Consider the following 26,737-nt stretch of genomic DNA (forward strand, 5'->3'; position numbering starts at 1 on the left):
TTATTTTTCGAACATTGAAATAAATGCGACAGTTGACGTAAGAATGTTTTTACGAACTTAAAATTGAATGCAAGGATTTTCTTAAAAATAATTTTCCAAACACCGGATTGATTGCGACGGTTTGTATGATTAGTATGATTTTGTGAACATCGAATTAATTGCGACAATGTATGCAAGAATGTTTTTACGAACATTGAATTGAAAGCGGCAATAGACATCAAAATGGGTTTTACAAACAGTTTACACAGAAATTCGTTCTGCTTGTATTACCTGAATAAGGCCCTTTGTTTTGTTAATTTTTCTGCCACTTTTTCCCGCCATTGTCTTGCCTCCCCCAGTCCTAACTCTAACATGGCTCCTTTGGCATGGCTCTCTCTCTCTCAGACATATGAAACAGATGAACTATCAGAGGAAATGGCTCACCTGGAGGGTTTGATGAAGGATCTGAATGCCATCACCACAGCGTGAAGCACAAAACAGCTCTCTCCAATCACACACACTGAAATCTCCTGGCTTAACCCTGTTCTCAGGAAGAATCAGGCCATTTTTAATAAACACTGATCCCACATCAGCTTTAAGAATGAGGAACGGAATTATCAATGACTGGAAATGGATAACGGCTGCTGTGTTTCCGTCCTGCATGGATCTTTCTGGAGAACAGCATAAAAGACGAGAATTTGAATGAAAACGTTGGACTCAGATGAGCCGTTCTGCACAGAATAAAAAATGTTTTATGTTATTTTGGGATTGTATTCATGTAATACATATTTTAAGCCTGTATATGTAGTTTTCATTGTTTTTATGGTAATTTAAGGACTTTTATTTTATGAAACCTCACATTCGCACACGTTGGGCTTCTTTCATGAAACACAAGCCAAATTAATTTGTGTAAATTGTTCATTGAACCATTTTTACATAAATTGTCAGATCCAGTTCAATGGGCCTTATTTGTAAAACATGAGCAGAACAAATTAAATGACATAAATTGTTCATAAATGCATGCATACGTTTTTTTTTTTTTTTTTTTTTTCATTAAACTGAATGCAACAAATTATGTATGAATGGTTTTATGTAGGATTTGTAAAAAACATTCTTATTTACATTGGGCCTTGTAACATAAGCAAAACGCAACCTAAATCTATTTGTACGTTAAATTGTGGCATTGAATTGAATGCGACAATTTACGTAAAATGGTTTCATGTATCGTTTACACAGGATTCCGTTTCATGAATATGGCCCATGGTCGCATTCAATTCAATGTTCGTAAAATTATTCTTGCGTAAATCGTCAATTCAATTAAATGTTCGCAAAACCATTTTATGTTAACTATCACAATCAATTAAACGTTTGAATATTTTTTTTTTACATAAATGTATTTCATTGAACTTGAAATTTAACGGAAAAAAAGTTTTACGAAAACATTACATTTCATGAAAGAGGCTCATTGTTGCATTCAATTCAATAATTTTAAAATCATTCTTGCGTAAATTGTTCCATTTAATTTAACATTCGTAAAAACATTCTTTGGTAAATTTCACTAAGGTTTGCAAAACCATTTTAAGTGAATTGTTACATTTAATTCAACGTTTGTAAAAGCATTCTTGCATAAATTATCAACATTTTTGCGAATATATTTAATTGAATTTAACAATTTCCGGATTTATTTTAATGAAAAATTTATACATTAATTTCGCAACTTAACGTTCATAAAAACATTCTTTATAAACATTCTTCTCTAAAAGCATTCTTGCGTAAATTATTGCAATTTTTGCGAATATATTTGAATTGGACAATTTACGGAAAATATCGTTTTATGAAAAATGGATACTTCAATTTTACACGTTTCATGAATGAGGCTTGTTGTTTGAGGCTCATTGTTGCATTAAATTTAATGTTTGTAAAATCATTCTTGCGTAAATTGTTCCATTCAATTTATCATTCGTAAAAACATTCTTTGGTAAATTTCACAATCAAAGATCTGCGAAACCATTTTAAATGAATCGTCATATTTAATTAAACCTTTTTAAAAGAATTCTTGCATTATCTAAATTTTTGTGAATATATTTAATTGAATTTGACAATTATGGAAAATTTATGAAAAATGTATACATTTATTTTGCTCATGTTTCATGAATTTTGCTTGTTTGTCACATTTATTTCAGTGTTCGGAAAATCATTCTTACGTAAATTTTCACATTCAATTAAATTCGCAAAACCATTTTGTTAATCATCACAATTCAACGTTTGTAAAAGCTTTCTTTTTCTTTTTTTATCTCCTTTTCTCCCCAGTTTGGAATGCCCAATTCCCACTACTTAGTAGGTCCTCATAGTGGCGCGGTTACTCACCTCAATCCGGGTGGCGGAGGACAAGTCTCAGTTGTCTCCGCTTCTGAGACCGTCAATCCACGCATCTTATCACGTGATTCGTCGTGCATGACACCGCGGAGACTCACAGCATGTGGAGGCTCATGCTACTCTCCGCGATCCACGCACAACTCACCACACGCCCCATTGAGAGCGAGAACCACTAATCGCGACCACGAGGAGGTTACCCCATGTGACTCTACCCTCCCTAGCAACTGGGCCAATTTGGTTGCTGAGGAGACCTGGCTGGAGTCTCTCAGCACACCCTGGATTCGAACTCGCGACTCCAGGGGTGGTAGTTTTAAAAGCATTCTTACATGAATTGTCGCATTTTGCAAATTAATTTAATTGAATTTGACTATTTACAGAAAAAACGGTTTTATGAGAAATGTACAACATGATTGAGGTTCAGCCCTGTTGCTTTATTTCAGTGTCTTATCATCATTTGCTCCATAAAGATGTATATGTTATCTATCTTCATTGCACTTCGTCTAAGAGTCATCGTTGGAAAGAAACCGAGATTTTCTTTCTTGTCTCTGGAGTTCCTGTGTCCTCAGTGGCTCAGATGTAACGTCCCATCAGTCGCGAGGGACGCTCGTAGCAGGACAATTCTTAATATGCATTAAAAAAAGATTAAGTGGACGCCGCATGGACAGCGGTTTTCATGTTATGCTCTGTCGTTATGATCTTATTTCAGCATACAGTGACATTAATGTTTGGTGCTGCAGAAACTCCTGAAATTGAAAAGGTTTGCAAAAACGAAGCCTGAATCATTCCAGAACTCGGAGCCACCTGCTTCTGTTCCCTGGATTCCTAATTTGGGGCCCCAGAGATTCATCATGAAGGAGTTTAATGCCAAGTGACTCTCGGATTTTTGTACTTTGAGAGATATATATATTCAACGAACTGCAAATATTTGCTTGGGTAAATACTTTGTACACTCCCAAAAAGGAAGATTTTTATATATTCATTTATTGGTTTGTTTTTATATGAATACGACACATCGCTTTGTAAACATTTTCCATGTAAGTTATGATAACGCAAACGGTTAAATATTCTGCGTTGTGTTTTCACCGTTCTGGTTAGCCAGCCCTTTCTCCCAAAGAATGAACGAGAGAAAATATCAGTGACGATGAACTCGATGAACCTTGCTCGTGTACAGTTTCTCACGTCATGAATGTCAATGTGGCTGTAACAAATTCTGCTTAAGAATAAAGTTGTTGTTTGTGTTTACAATTACAGGGGAAGATTTAAAAAAGGAAAAAATAAAACAGTGAACCATGTTGTATGGGCAGTGTACCGTCAACTGTCATTTGCACCGTTTATATTTTGAATTTGAAATGGATTGTTGATGCCATGTGAAATATGAACCTATTTTATGTATCAATAATGTCACAAGTAAACAGCTGGTTTTAAAGACAAATAGAACTCTTGGTTTATTTTGTTGTAATATTATTCAGTTAGAACATATTTGAATTTGAATGTCACATGTATTGAGGATGCTTGTGGCTTTTTTCCTCAGAGGTTGTAGAAGCAGAACTTGAAGGTTAGATAGTGCACCATAGCAATTTTGTAATCCACCTCATTGTTTATCATAGCTGATTTTATTCTTGCTATATTTGAGTCATTTAGAAGCATTTTACCATTGGCTTTGAAGTGGCCTCGTAATCTGTGCTAATGTGCCAACATATTGTCTTAGACCCGGGTTTGAGTCCAGTCCATTAAACTAATGTTCTGGGTTCAATACATGTTTAGCTAATCAACAGCATTTGTGGCATAATGTTGATTACCACACAAATTTGTTTTGACTCGTCCGTCCTTTTCTTTAAAATAAGCAAATATGGAGGTTACAGTGAGACACTTACAATGAAAGTCAATGGGACCAATTTTTGGAGGGTTTAAACAGAAATGTGACACTTATAATTTTATAAAAACACATTAATTCTTCTGTTAAAACTTTTTATTGTGTATTATTTGAGAAGTTGTTTAAATTGTCATTTTTACAATCGTTTTAGGGTTTGTTGACATTACATCGTTATGGTCAAATGGTCCAAATTGGCTATAACTTTGCACAGAACAGGTTAGTAAGTGATTTTATCACATTAAAATCATTTTTACACTCATATCTTTTGTGGTTATACTTGTGAAACAGTGAGTATTTTAATGTTAAAAAATTGGTCATATTGACTTCCATTGTAAGTGCCTCACTGGAACCAAATTTGTTTACTCCCCCTCTCTCCACCCCACTTTCTCCCCAATTTGGAATGCCCAATGTGCTCTAAGTTTTCGTGGTGGCGTAGTGACTCACCTCAATCCAGGTGGCGGAGGACGAACCTAAGTTGCCTCCGCGTCTGAGACCGTCAATCCGCGCATCTTATCACGTGGCTTGTTGAGTGCGTTACCACGGATACCTAGCGCGTGTGGAGGCTTCACCCTATTCTCCGCGGCATCCACGCACAACTCACCACGCGCCCCACCGAGAGCGAGAACCACATTATAGCGACCACGAGGAGGTTACCCCATGTGACTCTACCCTCCCTAGCAACCGGGCCAATTTGGTTGCTTAGGAGACCTGGCTGGAGTCACTCAGCACACTCTGGATTCGAACTCACGACTCCAGGTGTGGTAGTCAGCATATTTACTCGCTAAGCTACCCAGGCCCCCGTGTTTTGTGCTTTTTTTAAAGAAAAGGAGGAAGGAGTCAAAATACATTTTTGTGGTAATCAATATTATGCCACAAATGATGTCGATTGAACTCAACTTATATTATATATTAACCCTGAATATTCCTTTAATAGTATTTTTGGAAAATATTCACAATAATGGAAAAGATTGTGCTTATGCATCTTCAGGTATTTCTTAAGAACAACCAAATCTTTGAAACTTTTCAGTCTGGTTTTAAATCTTCATATTGCACAGAATCTGCTCTTCTTGTTTTAAATGACAGTTTAGTAGCTACAGATTGAGGTGATACTGTGATTTTAGTTCTTTTAGATCTGACTTCAGTGTTTGATACTGTTGATCATGCTATACTGCTCTCCAGACTAGAATCGTGTGTGGGCTTAAAAGGGAATGTTCTTAAATGGTTTAAATCCTATTTAACTGATTGAACGTTCTCTGTCAAGCTGGGCAAATTTACCTCTTCTGTGAACCGCATTATCTGTGGTGTGCCACAGGGCTCTATTCTTGCGCCAGCACTTTTTTCTCTATATATGCTCCCTCTGGGTTCCATTATCAGAAACCATGGTATCTCCTACCACTTCTACGCTGATGACACTCAAATCTACTTACCGGTTAAATGAAATGATCACATTGCAATACAATCTCTTCTAGCTTGCCTGGAGGAAATAAAAGGTTGGCTAGTCAAAAACGTTTTATTTTTGAATGAAGATAAGACAGAAGTGATTGTCTTTGGTCCTACAGACAATTTTGATGTCAGTAATGCTGATTGTGGAAATCTTAATGCTTTTCTCTCTCCTCAAGTTTGATAGCCAGCTGAAATTTGACAAACATATTAGTGCTGTCATAGGTTCCAGTTTCTTTCAGCTACGTCTACTCTAAAGTTAAACCCTTTTTGACAAAGAAAACGTTAGAGATAGCAGTTCATGCCTTCATCACTTCTCGTCTGGACTACTGTAATTCTCTCTATTGTGGAATTTCCAAATCTCTAATTGCTCGACTCCAATTAGTCCAATGCAGCAGCAAAATTTCTCAAAGGAGGTCAGAAGTATGATCATGTTACCCCCATTTTAAGATCACTTCACTGGCTGCCGGTTCAAGCTAGAATTGATTTTAAAATTCTCTTGATTGTTGAAAAATTGTTACACAACCAAGCTCCCAGTTACTTACTACATCCTTACAACCCACCTAGAAGTCTGAGATCCGGTGATCAATATCTCCTCGATGTCCCACGCTCGAGGCTAAAGCGTAGAGGAGCATTGTGGGTCCTATTTTATGGAATAGTTTGCCTGTCAGTATCAGGATTGTCACCTTCAATATCTGTTTTTAAATCTTCTCTTAAAACTCATCTCTTTTCACTGGCTTTTAATAGTATGTAATGTCCTGGTCCTGAATCGTTGTGTGTTTTTATAATTTTGTATTGTACAGCACTTTGGTCAGCCTTGATGCTGTTTTTAAACGTGCTTTATAAATAAAAGAACTTGAACTTTCATGAGCGCGGCCATGATACTTGCTTTATCTCAATAATCCCTTGGACACTTTCAATCGTGGAATAATTTTGTGATTGTTTTTACATTCACATCGGTACGCAACGGAAACAAATATTTTGTGCGTTTATTTTTTGTGCATTTATTTATTTACATATAGCCATGTGGGAGACCGTCGAATTTCCTACAACCCTCTTAAAGATGTTTATTATTTTTTAGATATGGTCTTATAATTTACTGAATACTACAGTAAAACCATGCTTACTGTATGGATACTTGGACGTTTTGTTCTACAACATAAATTACAAACGGTCAATCAAACGGGAATTTTGAGGCTGCTGTTTTTTAAAAATGTATGTTGCTAATAAAATGCTAAATAAGGACTACAAATACCACAAGCGTGTGAGTGTACGTGCCTGGCGAACCGGAAACTCATTGTAGTCCTTAATTAGCAACTTGTTAGCAACATAACACTGTGACCACAAAATTCACATTTGAGGTATGACTGTGTGTAACATATGTTGTAGAATACATCTTTACCACAGACCTTATTTTACTCATACACCCAACCGTGTAAAATCCTAAAAATAAAAGACTCTTCCAGATGTTTTGGACTACACTGAACAGTCTATTACTATAGTAAAACCATGGTTCATTTTCCTAATTGGGTTAAACAAGTAGGGTGACAACATTAAATTGAACATACATTTATACTTGATATACACTGATAAACTAAAAAAAAAAAAAAAACTACTTTATATAACCGAATCTAAATATATCGGTTAACAGAAGCTAAGGCTGCGCTTGGCTCATATGAATCAGTGAATCATTTATGTGAACTACTTCATTTGCATGAACCGTCCGAAAGAACCGACTCAATAAAATGAACCGGAGTGCCCAACGCTAAAGATAACGGAATCGTTTAACAAGTTCATTTAAGTGAATTGTCCGAAAGAACCGATTCGGTTGTGTGAGTGCGTTTGATGGTTGGGAAAGCAACACATACAGAAAATGTAGTTAAAGTAAGTAGTGTTGCTACTTTTAGTTACTTTTCTTCCCAACACTGGTGTGTCGTCATGACTGGATACTTGTGTGATTTCTGTTTGAAATGTATTTAGACTTTTTTTTTTTTTCTTTTGTTGCTTTGATACCATAAATAAAGAGTCAGACAAAATTGTTAATCAAAAAATTTAATTGCTCAAACTTGTTCAGTTAAGTACTCATACTGCTGAAATATATTATAAACTGATCTCGACTGACAGAATTCTGTAACCCTTTTTATTAAGTGTCATTGGCTTCTCACTTGCGTAAAAATTGTCAACAACATAAACGTTTCAAATCACTTTAAATGCTAGGATTTTCCAAAATGGCTATAAAAATCATTAAGGCAAATTTAACTTGCAGTACAAGTGACTATTTCGATTTGCCTGTTTACAGCAGCCTAAAAAGCCTTACATGTAGAAGAACAAGGCTCTATATAAACTTTATATCATCATCAAAATTTTATGCTGTATGATACAAACCCAATATAAAGAAATACATTATATCTCGCCTTCAGACTTACGATTAAGACATCAAGATTCAGAGGTAATTATTTTAATTATGCTCACATTCACACCAAGGAACTCTAGGAGTTTTCTCGTTACTTTTTGGCACTAGTAAGGAACGCTGAACGGTTTTTAGTAAATCTTTGTCAAATTACAAATTAAGGGAATGCTGATGCATCCATTAGGCACATTCTGTTGAGATTATTATGTACAACTCCAAACCTTTAGTAATTATATTACAGCAGAATTGCAATCAAAACATGCATTTAAACTTAGACTTCAATATCAAGGGAGTTGCGAATGGTTCAATATCCTTCATGGTCATTTTATAGAACGTTGATCGCTTCTGTACCACCATGGACAATCGGGAAACATTATATACAGCAGGACCAAGCTCAAAAAAAGGATATAGGAAACCATTAGTGCGTACATACAAAAATATACAAACACATTTCAACGCCAAACCTTCCATTTCAAAAAAATAAAAGAACCACAAACATTTGGAAACTAGCGCCTCTGCAGTCCAAAGGCCACATTAAGACCGAGAAACCAAAGCGGGTGAACATGGGCAACGTTTGGGATCGTAGCTGGGCTTTGGGTTCCGTGTGGACCACCAGGCCGATGGAAAGGAGGCTCTGCGGAGGGATGGTGGTGTTTTCTGGTAGTCTAGTTCCTCTGGAAAGAGCTCTGGGTGGCAGTGACGGCCACATTGGCTGCAGCACTCTGGACTGTGCGGTTTGTGAGGACGCCCTGGGAGAACTCCTGCTGTGCCTTTTGGAAACTGGCGCCGGTGTGACGGTAGTGAGAATGAACCTGAAAATAAACACACCAATGACACGCCTCTCAGAACGGTCTTTATCCACAGATTTACACAGAGTTCCACACAAATCCAACAAGTTCAATTCAAGAACTTTTTCCACATTAATTTGTTGAATATTTTGCAGAATAAGACAATAAAAGTGTGGTGCTCTCAAGTCTGTTTGACACATTTGACCATATTTAAACCCATTCTATAAATTTTCGCTAAAATCAGTGAAATTAAAGGAATAATTCACTCAAAAATGAAAATTCTCATGATTTGCAAATAAACGGGTGCCATCAGTCTGCGAGCTGTTTGACGTTCCAAAAGTCATATTTAGGGTACATTTACACGAAAATGGAAATATTTTTCCTTTGCATTTTTGAAAAGTTTCGCATACAGACAACAACGTTGTCAAAACGATCCCCGTTCACACGACTAAAAACGCTGTATTATGCATGCCAGGCCAGTAGCTGGCGATGTCACTTTGTAAAGAAACACTACACGCCTGCGCACATAAGCATTCTTCCACAGAGCGGTGAATACAAACAATGAAGATGGCGAAAGCATCGAGCAATTTTGTCTGGACGGACGATGCGGTTGCTTTATTACTACAATTACTTTGATGGAGAAGCGTCAATAAACTCAAAATCTTGAGCAGCACAAACACAGTCCTGTAGTCCGCCATTGTAGTTTTGAATGTCTCGCGCGCATGCCTATAGACTGAACACGTAATACGCGTACGCATGACGTCATCGTTTTCACAAATTTCCATTTTTGTATGTTTACACGGAGACGATAACAGCATCGTTTTCAAAAAATGTCACTATGAAACCCATTTTCAAAAGTTTGCGTTTTCAGGCCCCAAAACGCCGTTATCATGTAAACGAACAGCATAAAATGTTTTCCGTTTTTAGTTGAAAACGATGTTGTGTAAACAGCCCCTTAGGCAGCATAAAAAGTAATCCACATGACTCCGGTCGAACAATTAATGTCTTCTGAAGCAAACCGATAGGTTTGTGTAAAAAATAAATCGATAATTAAAATTTTTTAGCTTTAAATCGTTGCTTCCGGCCAGATATGCTGTTTGAAATGAACAAACTCTCGCGTGACGTTCGTTCATCTGTTGTAAACAAAGCACATGCTTCCGACTTCTCGCATGAACGCGCCATTGCACTTACATCACTGATGCGTCGACTGCTGGCAGGAAGCGATTTTTTTTTTTTAAGTTAATTAAGTTTTAATTAACGCGTTAAATTGACAGCCCTAATTTTGAAACATCATAATGTTAATGTATACAACTTTTAATGTACAAATCTTTTAGTACACATTATGTTGAAATGAACATCAACCAATATTAATGTGCTGTAAAATGATCATTTAGTGTTACTACACATTAACTAATGTAGTTAACTAATGTTAATAAATGCAACCTTATTGTAAAGTGTTACTAAAAATGGTAACACTTTACAATAACCTTCTATTAGTTAACAATAGTTAATGTATAACTTATTTTGAACTAACAATGATATTTTACTGCATTTGACAAATTAAAGGTGCACTCAGTAACTTTAGTCTTTGTTTCTTCTTGGACTGACACTGACACCTAGTGGCTTGGATGCAACATCATTTAAAATCGATTGTTTTCAGTTTCAGATGCCATTGTAGAAATGTAGTATTCAGTCAGCCATGATTATTTTATTTTTTTTTAATCCCCTTTGCCCAATTCCCACTACTTAGTAGTCCTCGTGGTGGCGCAGTTACCTCAATCCGGGTGGCGAAGGACCGTCAATCCGCGCATCTTATCACGTGACTCGTTGTGCATGACACCACGGAGACTCACAGCATGTGGAGGCTCATGCTACTCTCCGTGATCCACGCACAACTTACCACACACCCCATTGAGAGCGAGAATCACTAATCGCGACCACAAGGAGGTTACCCCCATGAGACTCTACCCTCCCTAGCAACCGGGCCAATTTGGTTGCTTAGGAGACCTGGCTAGAGTCACTCAGCAGGTGTGGAAGTCAGCGTCAATACTCGCTAAGCTACCCAGGCCCCAGCCATGATTATTTTAATCCATGAGTGAAAGTGTCAGATAACAGGACGGTTACTGAGATTAAGCGAGTAGTATTCAGTTGGTCATGTGATCCTAACATGGCCGTCCCCATGTGCGGACCCTCACCATGTAGAATAAAACAGCTTTTATAAGGTTACTGATATGACCGGAGTCTTCATTTTAATGTGAGTGCTCATGATTTCTTACATATATTGCAAAATTACAATTCACGTCTTTAAGAGTTAAACTTTTTGAATGAGGAAAAAATTACTGAGTGCACCTTTAACATTAACAATGATTAATAAAATACTTTTGATAATTGTTTGTTCATGTTATTTCATAATGCATTAACTAATGTCAACGTATACAAAATATATACTATAGAAATGAACATTAACCAAAATTAATACAAGCTGTAAAATATTGTTCTTTGTTAGTTCCTGTAAACTATTGAGTCAAGTGATGTTAACAAATGAACCCTTTTTGTAAAGTGTTGCCAAACATAAATGCATTTGCATTACTACTAACCATTTTGAGCAAGACGACAGACATCACAGCGCACACGGTGAAGAATGCGGCCACCACCATCATAATAGCGCCAACCGCTTTATTTGAGCCAATTGCTTCTATTGCAGCAATCCAGCCGCTGTGAGCAAAAGAGACAGCCATTAAACCATGTTCAAATATTCTGCTTCTAAATGCAGTATTTTTAAATATAAAAGCATTTGTAAAAATTGTGACGAGGAATGTTCCATTTTAAGTGCATATATTGCAAAGCATTTTTTGTTCGTAATTATCTTAGCTTTTATTTTCTGTGGTAATTGACAATGTCACAAATGCAGCTGATTGAACTAAATATTTTACGTAATGCGTGTATATCAGGAAAGGTTGGCATCACCTGCTTCAAAAGGGAAAATATGAAAAAAGAGAGTTTAAAGTGAGAGAGGACATACTTCAAACAGGAAGCAAGAGTATTAAAGGAAGTCCAGCAGCAGAGAACTGTTATTGCAGGAAAAGAGACTCGTTAAAGAGAGAAGAGAGAACTTAGCATGAGAAAGCCATCTGTCACAGAGAAGAAAACACACTCACTGAAGATGATTTGGTTTGTGATTATGAGTAGCAAGAAAAACTGAATATGAACGATTTTACAGGAAGTCTGAATATAAGAACTGGCTGAATTAGGGCTGAATATTAGTAGTGAGGAAAGGAAGATGTAATGAAATGTGGACAAATGGACAGAAATGAAAAATACAGACTGATATCTGTGCTATAACGCTCACCTGTTTCCCCAGCGAGGGATGCCCACGCACTGAATGATTGACACAGCGATTTGAGCGAAGAAAATGAAGAAAAAGAAAAAGAAATTGAAGGAACTATCAGACCTGAAAAAGAGGGAACGATACAATTATTTAATTTTTAGACACAATTTACAATCATATTTAATCAAAATACACAATGATGACTCAGTTTCCTTTCTGTTAATGCATGATTTCCTGTAAAGCTGCTTGGAAAAGCACTATACAAATAAAAATGACTTGACACTCTTCATGAATTGTTACAAAAGCCGAAACATCATTCAATGCAGAAGTTAATCATACATTTAATTTTTTCAGTTTGAATTACCCATAAACATGTTATCATACTTTATACTTAACATTATGATTTCTGAGGTTTTTCAAGTAACATTAAAATGTCAGAAATGCCACCTATGGAAAATAATTAAATTACATTTAATTTATTACAATTATGTTTTAATATTAAATTATATATATTTCAGTACATTTAATAAATGCATTTTTATTTTATGGCTTTTGTTGGAAGAACACTGTATTTCCCAAAATGCTCTAATTTACCACAAATTTTGATGTCAATTTTTATTTTTATTTTTCATTTGATTAATTTTAAAAAGTCATCGGAAAATAATGTGGTTGACATGATGCAGTGTTCTGTGGCAAAATTAAAATAATGTACACTTTTGGGAGAAATAGGTCTAACTAATTTTTATTTATTTATTATCCCCTTTTCTCCCCAGTTTGGAATGGCCAATTCCCACTACTTAGTAGGTCCTCGTGGTGGCGCGGTTACTCACCTCAATCTGGGTGGCGGAGGACAAGTCTCAGTTGCCTCCGCTTCTGAGACCGTCAATCCATGCATTTTATCATGTGACTCGTTGTGCATGACACCGCAGAGACTCACAGCATGTGGAGACTCATGCTACTCTCCACGATCCACACACAACTTACCACACGCCCCATTGAGAGCAAGAACCACATTATAGCAACCACGAGGAGGTTACCTCATGTGACTCTACCCTCCCTAGCAACCGGGCCAATTTGGTTGCTTAGGAGACCTGGCTGGAGTCACTCAGCACGCCCTGGATTCGAACTCGCGACTCCAGGTGTGATAGTCAATATGTCTATTTAACTGAAAAAAAGAATGTATTTTAAACATCAGGGAATAAATAGGTATTATTAGTCTAAATTAATTATGTAATTTGTGGGGTTTTTTATTACACACAAAATATAAGAATAAAGGTGACGCAGATTATAGAGAAAAACATGAGTGCTGGGAAAGTAAAAAGCAATATAGGTGATTATGCCATACTCTCTCACAAATCAAAATATAATTAGATTAGAAAATAAAGAAATATCCACATGTGCATACATACAGTACAAGCATAATACATATACAGCCATTACATTTTTGTAGAATTTCTTTGAATTGCAATTCAGTAAATTCTTCCTGTCATTCCAGTTCATCATCCTGTGGGGTGTGAATTAAAGGGGAACTAAATACTAACTTGTGTTCTAGAAGAGAGAGACTCACCTGAAGGCTTTATAGACGGGTCTGTACCAACAGAGGAACGAGCAGGGGGTGAACAGAATGAACCAGAGGATGGAGAGGCCGAAGTCCACCCCCGCATTTGTATTAGTGGTGAAATCGGCCACACACGCCAGAACATTCAGGAACAGCGTCACACAATGCCCTACACACAACAGAAACCACACATCAAACAAGAGCAACAAATGACACATGGACGTACACTAGCTCACAAAGAGCCTAACATGTTGGATCTAAATTAAATCCTGATGTATAAAATCCATTACGCCCCAAAAAATGATTTCTCTCACTTAGAAATGTCTCACACTGAAGAAGTTAATTGCATTACAAAGCATTCGCAAACCATTTCACTTCCATAATCTAATATATTTCAAAGTGAAACTGTATGTAAAACAAACTTTGTTATATGGGTCACTGACAGATAAGACTGTCCGAGGTGATAAAAATTAGAAATATTTTAAAAATCTAGTTTAACTGGGAGCCTGGGTAGCTCAGCGAGTAAAGACGCTGACTATCACCCCTGCAGTCGCGAGTTCGAATCCAGCCAGGTCTCCTAAGCAACCAAATTGGCCCGGTTACTAGGGAGGGTAGAGTCACATGGGGTAACCTCCTCGTGGTTGCTATAATGTGGTTCTCGCTCTCGGAGGGGCGCGTGGTGATTTGTGCATGGATGCCGCGGAGAATAGCGTGAAGCCTCCACACATGCTACGTCTCCGTGGTAACGCGCTCAACAAGCCACGTGATAAGATGCACGGATTGACGGTCTCAAACGTGGAGGCAACTGATATTCGTCCTACGTCACCACGAGGACTTGGAGCGCATTGGGAATTGGGCATTCCAAATTGAGGAGAAAAAAAATGTAATGTCTTCTAAAGCAAAACAATCCCTTTTGGTGTGAAAAAGATCAAAGTACTTTTTAATTATAAATCATCTCTTCCGGTCAGCAGCCGTATGCGCATGTGACGTAATCGCATTGGCATGTTCGCGCGAGAACAGACGCGCTTGCGACATACATGGAAGAGCAGCACTGTTTAAAACTGAGTAGAAGGAACGCTGTACAGAAGCTGCGTTGCTTTCGGTTTAGATCTGTATTTGTATCTGTTTGTTTACTCACAATGGCGTGTTTGTTTGCTCATCCTGGATGTCTCAACCGAGAGAAAAACGTGAGATTACGTCGGTAACATGCCAGCACGAATACGTCACACGAGAGAGCGCATGAATTCCGCCTGCTCGTGAATGCGCATACGGCTGCTGCAAGCGATGATTTATAGTTAAAAAGTGCTTAAATATTGATCTTTTTTGTACCAAAAGCGATCGTTTTGCTTTAGAAGACATTCATTTAACCAGTGGAGACGTGTGGATGACGTTTATGCTGACTGTTTGTGATTTTTGGAGCTTCAAAAGTCTGATCACCATCCACTTGCATTTTAAGGACCTTCTGAGCTGAGATATTTCTCTATTTTTCTTCAAATGTGTTCTGGTGAAGAAAGAAAGTCACACACACCTGGGATATCATGAGGGGGAGTGAATGATGATGATGGTGAACTATCCCTTTAAGCACATTTTACTTCCCAGTTCTCATTACCGAAACACATCCGACATTTTACTTTTACTATTCTCATTATTTTAAATAATACATATTTTTTTTCACATTGCAGTAATGAGAATTGAGCAGAATAGAAAATAATGTCACAGTGGAAAAAATCTTAATGGCCCTAAAAATAGGCTTCATTTTCTATATGCAAAATGTATTTTCTTGCCATTTCATGAAAGATTATGAATGATTTTTTTGTTGGAATAACGTGCACTAATTAAAAAAACATGCATTTTGACTGTTAAGTTCAACAAAGCAGTTTGTTTTCTGCCAAACGATGAGAAAGACATATTTCTTGAGTGTCTGATAGTCGACGAGGTCTCTTAAACTCACACATCCAGAGGTAGTAGATCATTTTGCAGATTCTCTGATGCTCTGGTGGGATCTCCTCGGAAAAGTCCTGGTAGAAGCACGGCTTGATGGGAAAACTTTTGGGTAGAGGAGGCCAGTTGTTCTGTTTGCCTGAGGAGAGGAAGTTTAAAGGTAAACAGACATCTGCATCATGGCTCTCACAATCCTTAACAGGAACAAGCAACTAACAAACAGATTTTGTAATGTGTCACTTCTGCATTGATTTATGCAACTGTAGCAGTGCAGGCGTGTATGCACACAAACTGAGGCTGTTCGGAATGGACCACTAGTGTGCTGCTTATTATATACTGTGAGGTATATACTTCATATTGCATACGTTTTATAAAAATAGTGTGTGAAACAATATGTAGTCTATAACAATACACGTTTCAAACAGTAGTATGTGTGTTACCTGTAGTAGCTCCTCTGTCTTGTAGTTCTTGTTCTCGTCGATCTAGTTCGGCTGCTTTCCTCTCCAGCTCCTCCTGCTGTCTGAGTAGATTTGCTTGCGCAGCTGCAGCTGTAGCCTGCGCAGACAGACACAGGTCTGTTAGAAACATTTTAACGGAATAAAAATGAACATTCTATCATTTATTCACCCTCGTGTTGCTCCAAACCCGAATGACTTTCTTTCTTCTGTGGAACACAAAAGGAGAATTTTTGAAGAATATCCTAGCTGCTCTTTTACATTTAATGAAAGTGAATAGGGATTGGGGCTGTCAAATTTAAAAATGTCAAAAAAAGCAGCATAAAAGTAGTTTGTATGATTTGTGTGTTATATTTCAAGTGGTTCTGAAGCCATACGATAACTCTGTGTGAGGAACAGACTGAGATTTAACCAGAAATGCTTAGTTCACTGTTAACAGCTACGACCGGATCACTGAATCAGTGAGTTGAACTTTAGAACCAGATCGGTTTGATTCAGGAACGAATCATTCAGAACTGTTTTGTGAACTGGATGAACCAAAAACATTGGAAAAGAATGACTCGGAGTTCATACCGCTCTCTCACGAACTCTCATGATTATTCGTTAGTAATGACTTGTGTGTGTGTGTGTGATCTGACCTGTGGAGTGGGGTCGACTGACGGCTGCAATACAGCAGGTTGAGATGGAGTGGTTGAAGCTGGGATGGTGGTTCCCTGTAGAGAAACACATCAAAACAATTACATGACATGAAAACATCACATTACAAAATTACATTAAGTACAGACTAAACTTAAAACATCTATATCATTAGGGGGCCTGGGTAGCTCAGTGGTAAAATACGCTGGCTACCACCCCTGGAGTTCGCTAGTTCGCTAGTTTGAATCCCAGGGCATGCTGAGTGACTCCAGCCAGGTCTCCTAAGCAACCAAATTGGCCCGGTTGCTAGGGAGGGTAGAGTCACATGGGGTAACCTCCTCGTGGTCGCTATAATGTGGTTTGTTCTCGGTGGGGCGCATGGTGAATTGAGCGCGGATGCCGCGGTGGATGGCGAATCACTATGCGACCACCAGGACTTAGAGCTCATTGGGAATTGGGCATTCCAATTTGGGAGGAAAAGGGGAAAAATCCCCCCCCCAAAAAAAAACATCTATATCACTGAGCTACAACAGTGAACTCATATATATCTTGGACTATAATGATTTATAAAGCAGATCAGAATTCTGGGTCTAAATTCTGATTGGATGAGCCACATTCAAAATTGTTGTAAAATAGCCAATAAAAGCTGCTTGCAACACAATGCTGTTGTGTCTGTTCTACTTACAGAGTTACTATCAGGGAACGGACTGAAATGTTCAATGTGATCAATTCCAGAATTAGTCACATCAGTCACAGACGGATCCTGAAAGAGATGGACACACAATCATAATTATGTATAAGTATTATTGTTGTTTCTTATTAAACAATATTTATCAAATACTAATAATTTATTAAATTACATTAAATATTTTCATTAATAATATTAAATAAAAATATGGCATAATGTTAATTAAATTCTTATTATAAATTATGACTAATTATTATTATTAATATATTATAATAATAAATTATTTATTATTATTTCATGGACTCTTCCAAAACACTTCAATTAGACAGGGTTGAAAAGGTCAGACTTAATACCATTAAATCATTATTATAAATTATATTATTTTTTTCTAAAACACTTCAATTAGAAGGTGTTAAAAAAAGGTTAGATTAATTCAAATTAATTATATTATTATAAATTACAAATAATGATTATAAACGGGGCCTGGGTAGCTCAGCGAGTAAAGACGCTGACTACAACCCCTGGAGTCGCTAGTTCAAATCCAGGGCATACTGAGTGACTCCAGCCAGGTCTCCTAAGCAACCACATTGCCCCGGTTGCTAGGGAGGGTAGAGTCATGTTGGGGTAACCTCCTCGTGGTCGCTATAATGTGGTTCTCGCTCTTGGTGGGGCACGTGGTGAGTTGAGCGTGGATGCCGCGGAGAATAGCATGAAGCCTCCACATGCACTACGTCTCCGTGGTAACGCGCTCAACAAACCACGTGAAAGATGTGCGGATTGACGGTCTCAGACATGGAGGCAACTGAAATTCGTCCTCCGCCACCACGAGGACTTAGAGCGCATTGGGAATTGGGCATTCCAAATTGGGGAGAAAAAAAAAAAAGATTATAAATAATTAATATATTATCATATTATAATATATTATTATTCCATGGACTCCTCCAAAATGCTTCAATTAGACAGGGTTTTTTTGGGGGGGGGATTTTTCCCCTTTTTCTCCCAATTTGGAATGCCCAATTCCCAATGTGCTTTTAAGTCCTCGTGGTCACGTAGTGATTCGCCTCAATCCGGGTGGCAGAGGACGATTCTCAGTTGCCTCCTCGTCTGAGACCATCAACTCGTGCATCTTATCACATAGCTTGTTGAGTGCGTTGCCACGGAGACAGCGCGTGTGGAGGCTTCACGCCATCCACCGCGGCATCCACGCTCAACTCACCACGCGCCCCACCGAGAACGAACAACATTATAGTGACCACGAGGAGGTTACCCCATGTGACTCTACCCTCCCTAGCAACCGGGACAATTTGGTTGCTTAGGAGACCTGGCTGGAGTCACTCAGCACACCCTGGGATTCGAACTAGCGAGCTAGCAAACTCCAGGGGTGAATTAGACAGGGTTAAAAAAAGGTCAGACTTATTAACATTAAATAATTATTATTCCATGGACTCCTGCAAAACATTTTAATTTGAAGGGGTTAAAAAATGTAGACTTAATAACATTAAATAATAATTAGAAATTACTAAGAACTATTACAAAATATTATTATTAATAATTAATAGCTTTTCATTTATAATCATTTCATGGACTCTTCTAAAACACAAATTAAACAGGGTTAAAAAGATTAAACATTTAACACACACCAATGTAGCATATTAAAGTCATGAGTGAACGTGTCATGTGGTGGTAGTTCCATTCCATTAATCATGCCACAATTACAACACACAGTGACATCATTACAGAGAGGTTAAGAGGTCACATCATGTGACATTGGAGACTAATCTGTGGTCATAATGATGAACCTAAATAGCACTTATCTATAGACAATAATTCAGGTAATTATGTCCAATAGTTTATGATTTAAAACCACATCACAGATATGGATCTGTACATGAGCTATTGTGTCATTCAGGAGAAATATATATGCCTGCCTTTGTTGGATTTGATCTCATAGTTGAAATTTGGATAAGATCACACGTTAATAAAACTGTTTGTCAAAAAGTGCAATTTAGATATACAGTATCTGTAAGTCTCATCTGCAGATACATGTACTGCTAATGATTAATATGAATCAGTGTCTGCAGTATTCATTAATTATATTTTAGAGGAAGCAATTGTAATATTTAACCAATGTGGGACAAAAAGACAACGGACAGGGAGAACTTCCTTTAAAGAGGTCATATCATCCCAAAATATCATAATTTTTCCCTGAGGTCCACTTAAAAGGTTTGATGAAGCATTTTAAGGCAAAACCAGTAGACAAAGTGGACATCCTCGATAAGCATTTTATTGGACAAAAATGATGATACGCCCTTGAGTGCAAGATGATGTCATCATTATTATTGGCCAATTTTCCCAGAAAAAAAAAAAAAAAAACTGTAAATGTTTTTCTCAAAGCTACTAGAGCTGTTTAGGGTGTAGTCTGAAAAACAAATTAAACCTGATTGAGAGTGGCATTTTTAAGCCAAAGGTTCTCTGCATTTTTAATGGATTTTTAGAATAAAGGTTTTAACTTCGAGTAAAATGAGGTCTGTGGTTGACACTTTAAGCCCAGATGGGCCCGCCGGCACATGCACACAGCACCTGGCTGTCTGGCTATAAACACATTAGCTTTCCTAGATTAGATGACATCATTGGAAATCCTGTAGCGACATGGAAAACTAAACCAGTTGTATTAGGTTCAGATTGCACCAACCAGTGGTGATAGTCCTACATATTTGGGCAGAGAGTCATGTGATCAATTACTCTAATTACATAAGGCCACCAGGAGATGGCACCAAGTACATGACACAGACTCAACAGCTGCTTTTCCAATATCGTGCCAGTGCGAGCCAGGGCTATCAACTGGCCAGCCATGGCCAATAGCCTCGGAACTTGAGCCACGAAACCAAAGTCGATCTGCGTTACCACCATTGGGCCAATAGCCCCGCAGCGTTGCCCTAAAACCCACCCTTAATACGCTGCCCTGGTGCCAACATCACACACCTCGCCCATTTCGAGAGCAAGAGTGAAGCTCAAGCTGATGTATCATGTTATCTAGTTATCTAATATTGAGTTTATATCGAATGTAAACAGCAAGATAAGTTAGCGTTGACAACTCACCAACAGTAACTGCAATGGTGTCCCGAGTGTCTCTCAACAAACAGCTGGATGATGTCCCAGCACACCGTCTATGGAAAGTAATTTCATTGGGCACCACTTTGTCCATTTGCCGTTTTAACAGATTTGTACTATGCCCACATTTTTTTCTTTACTTTTTTCCCGAACCTGTACTGTTGTGTGCTGGATACACAACTGGGAAGTTCGGCGAAACTCCGCCTTTGACATTGAACCTGCTTCAATCCCCGGTTGGCCTTGTTTGGCCCAAAGGTAATCAGCAGGCCAAAGGCCATTGGCCGTTGGCCCCCAAAAAGCCCAGAGGAGGCACGATGAAGCCCCGGAAGTGACAGTGGGAACACGACTGGCCCTGGCATGAACTAGCACGCCCTCATTTGGCCCGACTTTGGAAACGCGGCTAATGATGACTCAAATGGCACAGAATGAAACTCATTCTGTGAAATCTCATTACTAAAATCATGTCTGCATGCTATACAAACCTTTAGTCATTATTGTGTTTGCATGTGTAATTAGATTTTATGTACAATTATTATTAGTTTGAAGACGTTTTGGACACTATGATAAATATTTTTTTTATGCTTTAACTTTTGATTGCTTTGTCATATCAACACAAAATCTTAGTTACAGGTGACATGATTGGGAACAAAACAAAAGCAGTTTTTCAGAGCCACCTTATTTACACCCACAGATACATAAAGTCCAATCAGAAAAATAATAAGAAAAAAATTTTAGATTTTTTTTTTTTTTTGTAGTTTCTTAGGCTGAGAGTCTCAGAATTTATCATAATCTATATCATTACATTTTTTTAAAGTTTCTTTAAAATTATACCAAACACTTGACCCTCTTTTTTGTCGAGTTATAAGCCTTTGATTTTAGGTATGCCACGGAAACAGGTAATCTTTAAAAACACCCTCAGAGCTTAAATTGTGAACTTTGTCTGATCTTTAAATACTTTTTTGCTTCAAATCAAAGTTTGTAGTGTTGTGATTCACCTCAGAGCTTGTTGGGTTGGTTTATGGCTTATAATTCTTTTATAAAGGATTTTATCAAAACTCCCTATGGAAAAAATGAATGGGAAAAATTCTTCCAAAACCAAGACGGCTGACAAAGTGGACGAGCACTGTTGCGCTCTACTGGACAAATATTGCAGTCCTTATGCAGTAACTTGGATTGGCAGGAAGCAACTTTAATATTTACCCAGTATGGGACAAAAAGACAAAGAAACGTTCCTGTAATCCCCAAAGGAGAAATATAAACATTTACTGTATATAACAAAATATGTTGTTTATGTTCTTTAAGAAGTTCTTAAAATAGCCTAATCAATAACGGAGTTTAATGGTGTCTTTGCCCTCCCCTTGTGAATTACACACCTGCTCTCATTCCCACAGAGAGAGAGAGAGGGAGAGAGAGAGAGAGAGAGTCCTGACCCTTCTATGAGACAACTCTGCAAATATTCTCCTTTTCCTTGTAAATGTGGGTTAATGAGGTTATAAAATCAACATTATACAACAGAGTCTATTTCAAGTGTAACATCTGAAGGGAGCAACTCTCTAGAAATGATTTAAAATATACTTAATCAGACCTCTGAATTAAACCAATACAAATATCATGGGTCCTTCAACCTCTGTTTATAACTAGTTGGGCCGAGGCCACATTATTCAACATCAACCCAATTACACTAGCATATCTAAACCTTTAACTACATATTCCTTATCAACCAATCAAACTAGGGCACAACTGTAACATTAACGCCTTAGGTAAACATCATGTGATATCTACAGTATATACACAATATATACAGTGTCCATATCTCCAATAGATATCAACAAAGAATCCAGTTACAAGTAAAGAAAAAAACAAGGACTAAAGTTTCTATATTTCCTTTCGAGGGGAGGTGAAAACTCTGAGGAACGTTTACTTTGTCACAACTCAATATTCTGCCGTGTTAGTGGAGAAAACAGATGGAAACTACATCAGAACTTCAGACAATGAAAACACTAAAATATGCAAAAGAACATTGTTATATTTCAGTAGAGCAAATGTAAGCCATGTGTATCAATGTATCATATGAGCAGGTACACCGGTGATGTCATGTAACACTTTATAATAACTTTTATTAGCATTATTACAATATATAATGCAGATTAAATCATTAATCAATGTGCAATGATTCCAACAGTCAGAAATGTCATAAAATGTGGATTAATATATTTTTTGGGTAGTTAAAATGAAATTTTATGTGGAGACAGCAGTATCCTGCAGTGTTTTACTTTGAATTATTGTATACATTTAAGAGCCTATATCAAAGTAGATGCAGCATGGGATATATGCAATTTTAAAAAAAGTATATTTGTCAGACTGCAGGATCATTTTAATTACTGGAAAACCCCCAGAGTACATCACCTTACATATATACAGTACTTTCCCTTCCACAATTATTTATATATATATATATATATATATATATATATATATATACACACACACACACACACACAGTATACACTGGTGGCCAAAAGTTTGGAATATTGTACAGATTTTCCTCTTATGGAAATAAATTGGTATTTTTATTCACCAAAGTGGCATTCAGCTGATCTCAGTGTATAGTCAGGTCATTAATAACGTGAAAAATTACTATTACAATTTGAAAAATATATTCAGAACTTCTTAAACTCCTTCAAAGAGTTCTCATCAAAAAATCCTCCACGTGCAGCAATGACAGCTTTGCAGATCCTTGTTATTCTAGCTGTCAGTTTGTACAGATACTCAGGTGACATTTCACCCCACACTTCCTGTAGCACTTGCCATAGATGTGTCTGTCTTGTCGGGCACTTCTCACGCACCTTACAGTCTAGCTGATCCCACAAAAGCTCAATGGGGTTAAGATCCATAACACTCTTTTCCAATTACCTGTTGTCCAATGTCTGTGTTTCTTTGCCCACTCTAACCTTTTCTTTTTGATTTTCTGTTTCAAAAGTGGCTTTTTCTTTGCAATTCTTCCCATAAGGCCTGCACCCCTGAGTCTTCTCTTTACTGTTGTACATGAAACTGGTGTTGAGCGGGTAGAATTCAATAAAGCTGTCAGCTGAGGACATGTGAGGCGTCTATTTCTCAAACTAGAGACTCTGATGTACTTATCCTCTTGTTTAGTTGTACATCTGGTCTTCCACATCTCTTTCTGTCCTTGTTAGAGCCAGTTGTCCTTTGTCTTTGAAGACTGTAGTGTACACCTTTGTATGAAATCTGCAGTTTTTTGGCAATTTCAAGCATTGTATAGCCTTCATTCCTCAAAACAATGATTGACTGATGAGTTTCTAGAGAAAGCAGTTTCTTTTTTGCCATTTTTGACCTAATATTGACCTTAAGACATGCCAGTCTATTGCATACTGTGGTGACTCAAAAACAAACACAAAGACAATGTTAAGCTTCATTTAATGAACCAAATATCTTTCAACTGTGTTTGATATAATGGCAAGTGATTATCTAGTACCAAATGATCAATTTATCATGATTACTCAAGGATAAGGTGTTGGAGTGATGGCTGCTGTCTAGATTTGATCAAAAATGACTTTTTTCAAATAGTGATGGTGCTGTTTTTTACATCAGTAATGTCCTGACTATACTTTGTGATCAGTTGAATGCCACTTTGATGAATTAAAGTACCAATTTCCTTCCGAAACAGCAAAATCTGAACATTATTCCAAACTTTTGGCCGACAGTGTATGTGTGTATATATATATACACACACATATATACATATATATATATAATCATAATTTGTATTAGCATATATTTTAACCTAAAATCTTGATGCTGAAGTAGAAGCATCCACATTATTTTTCAACTACCCCATCATGTATATTCACAGTTTATAATGTTTGTTAATGACTTCCATTATGAAGTGTTACCAGAAACATATGGTGCAATAATAATGTCCATCCTGTATGTCTTGCTCAAATGTATTTAGAAACAAGAGGCTTAGCTGATGCAGTTCAGCTTGTGTTATGTGGCCACTAGTGTGCATGTACAAATGAGTTGATGTGCACAGGGAATGGCGCAGAGTCACTGGTGAACAGATATGAGACATTAAGAGTTACATTAAAGCAGTTACATTGTATCATTATAGAGTCAATAGAACACGAGAGGAGTGGCACTCTGGCCTTCAGTGTCTGTCACCAAACCTGCGCAGATTCATACCCTTCTCCAAAGAAAAATAATACACTATAATAATGGATCAGCGATCATGACACGACAACAGCCGAACCTACCCGATCTGACCCGAAACTCCATTTCTGTCATCACCCAAAACTTCGGAAACTCCACAAACATTTCAACCCAAACAGTTCGGAGGGCCTCTCGAGTTGACTACTCGTGTCTTACCTGAAAGGGATTGACGTCGAACGTGGTTTCGAACGGGTTTGTGTCGAATCCCGACATTTTAAAGGGGTTTTATCCGCCTTTACAATCCGAACTGAACGTGAGCGATACCAGAGCTGCAATCTCTTCTGTTTCCTCGCGACACTTCCGCAGTACGTGCGTGACGCGCATGTGCAGGAGACCTCATTGGGACGTCATCACAAGTCGTAGGATGCGTCATTAAAAAGAGAATGAGTATTTTATTATAATTAATCATTCATACTGTTTCAATGCAAATTCAGTAATCAGAAGCCTTTATTTATTGTTTCTGTGCTTCCTTTTTAAATTATTTTTAAAAGTAGCCAACTGATACATAATAAGTGCATTCAGAATTTTGTTATGCTGCAGCCTTATGCTAAAATGCTTTAAATAAAAAAAACAATTTTCACATCAATCTAAACTCCATACCCCATAATGACAAAGCAAAAAACTGATTTTTGATAACTTTATTATCAAAGCAAATTTATTAAAAATAAAAAACTGAAATATCACATTGACATTAGTATTCAGTCCCTTTGCTATGACACTTGAAATTTAGATCAGGTGCATCCCATTTCTCTGGATCATCTTTGAGATGTTTCTACACTTTGATTGGAGTCCACCTGTGGCAAATTCAATTGACTTTACATGATTTGGAAAGGCATACATCTGTCTATATAAGGTCATACAGCTGAAAATGCATATCAGAGCAAAAACCAAGCCATGAGGTCAAAGGAACTCCCTGCAGAGCTCAGAGACAGGATTGTGTCAAGGTACAGATCTGGGGAAGGCTACAAAAACATTTCGGCTGCATTGAAGGTTCCCAAGAGCACAGTGGCCTCCATAATTCTTAAATGGAAGAAGTTTGGAACAACCAGGACTCTTCCTAGAGCTGGTCGCTCGGCCAAACTGAGCAATTGGGGGAGAAGGGCCTTGGTAAGAGATGTGACCAAGAACCTGATGGTCACTCTGGTTCAACTCCAGAGATCATGTGTGGAGATGGGAGAAACTTGCAGAAGGACAACAATCACTGCAACACTCCATCGATCTGGGCTTTATGGCAAAGTGGCCAGACAGAAGCCTCTCCTCAGTGCAAGACACATAAAAAACACCTAAAGGACTCTCAGACTGTGAGAAACAAGATTCTCTGGTCTGATGAAACGAAGATTGAACTGTTTGGCCTCAATTCCATGCGTCAGTTCTGGAAGAAACCAGGCACCGCTCATCGCCTGTGCAATACCATCCCAACGGTGAAGCATGGTGGTGGTAGCATCATGCTGTGGGGGTGTTTTTCAGGGGCAGGGACTGGGGGACTGGTCAGGGTTGTAGGAAAGCTGAACGCAGCAAAATACAGAGATATCTGTATTTTGCTGAAGGCTGAAGGTTCACCTTCCAACAGGACAATGACCCTAAGCACACAGCCAAGACAACACAAGAGTGGTTTAGGGACAACCCTGTGAATGTCCTTGAGTGGCCCAGCCAGAGCCCAGACTTGAACCCAATCGAACATCTCTGGACAGACCTGACAATGGCTGTCAAACAATGGTCCCTATCCAACCTGACAGAGCTTGAGAGGATCTGCAGAGAAGAATGGCAGAAAATCCCCAAATCCAGATGTGCAAAGCTTGTTGCATCATACCCAAAAAGACTTGAGGCTGTAATCACTGCCAAAGGTGCTTCAACTAAGCACAAGTGTCTGAATACTTATGTCAATGTGATATTTCAGTTTGTTCTTTTTAATAAATTTGCAAAGTTA

At 37.8% G+C, this 26,737-nt stretch overlaps 2 protein-coding genes across 2 annotated transcripts in view; one reads left to right on the forward strand and one right to left on the reverse strand.

Moving 5' to 3' along the window:
• LOC127436055 (neogenin) overlaps positions 1–8,720 on the forward strand; it is a 167,797-nt gene extending 159,077 nt beyond the window's left edge. The window contains exon 29 of the mRNA XM_051689971.1: positions 385–8,720. Coding sequence (XP_051545931.1) covers positions 385–468 — 84 coding nt within the window. The 3' untranslated portion in view covers positions 469–8,720. The remainder of the gene's footprint in view (positions 1–384) is intronic.
• LOC127436075 (secretory carrier-associated membrane protein 2-like) lies at positions 3,772–25,117 on the reverse strand. The gene is made up of 9 exons (XM_051690008.1): positions 24,967–25,117; positions 17,470–17,547; positions 16,787–16,861; positions 16,134–16,248; positions 15,704–15,832; positions 13,762–13,921; positions 12,216–12,317; positions 11,464–11,581; positions 3,772–8,890 (listed from the first exon to the last, which is right to left on the reverse strand). Exons 1-9 carry the CDS (start codon positions 25,021–25,023, stop codon positions 8,744–8,746), a joined length of 981 nt encoding a protein of 326 aa, XP_051545968.1. The 5' UTR covers positions 25,024–25,117; the 3' UTR covers positions 3,772–8,743.
• Between the last annotated feature and the right edge of the window lie 1,620 nt (positions 25,118–26,737).

This window comes from Myxocyprinus asiaticus, chromosome 46 (genome assembly GCF_019703515.2).
Source record: "Myxocyprinus asiaticus isolate MX2 ecotype Aquarium Trade chromosome 46, UBuf_Myxa_2, whole genome shotgun sequence".
Classification (NCBI taxonomy): domain Eukaryota; kingdom Metazoa; phylum Chordata; class Actinopteri; order Cypriniformes; family Catostomidae; genus Myxocyprinus; species Myxocyprinus asiaticus.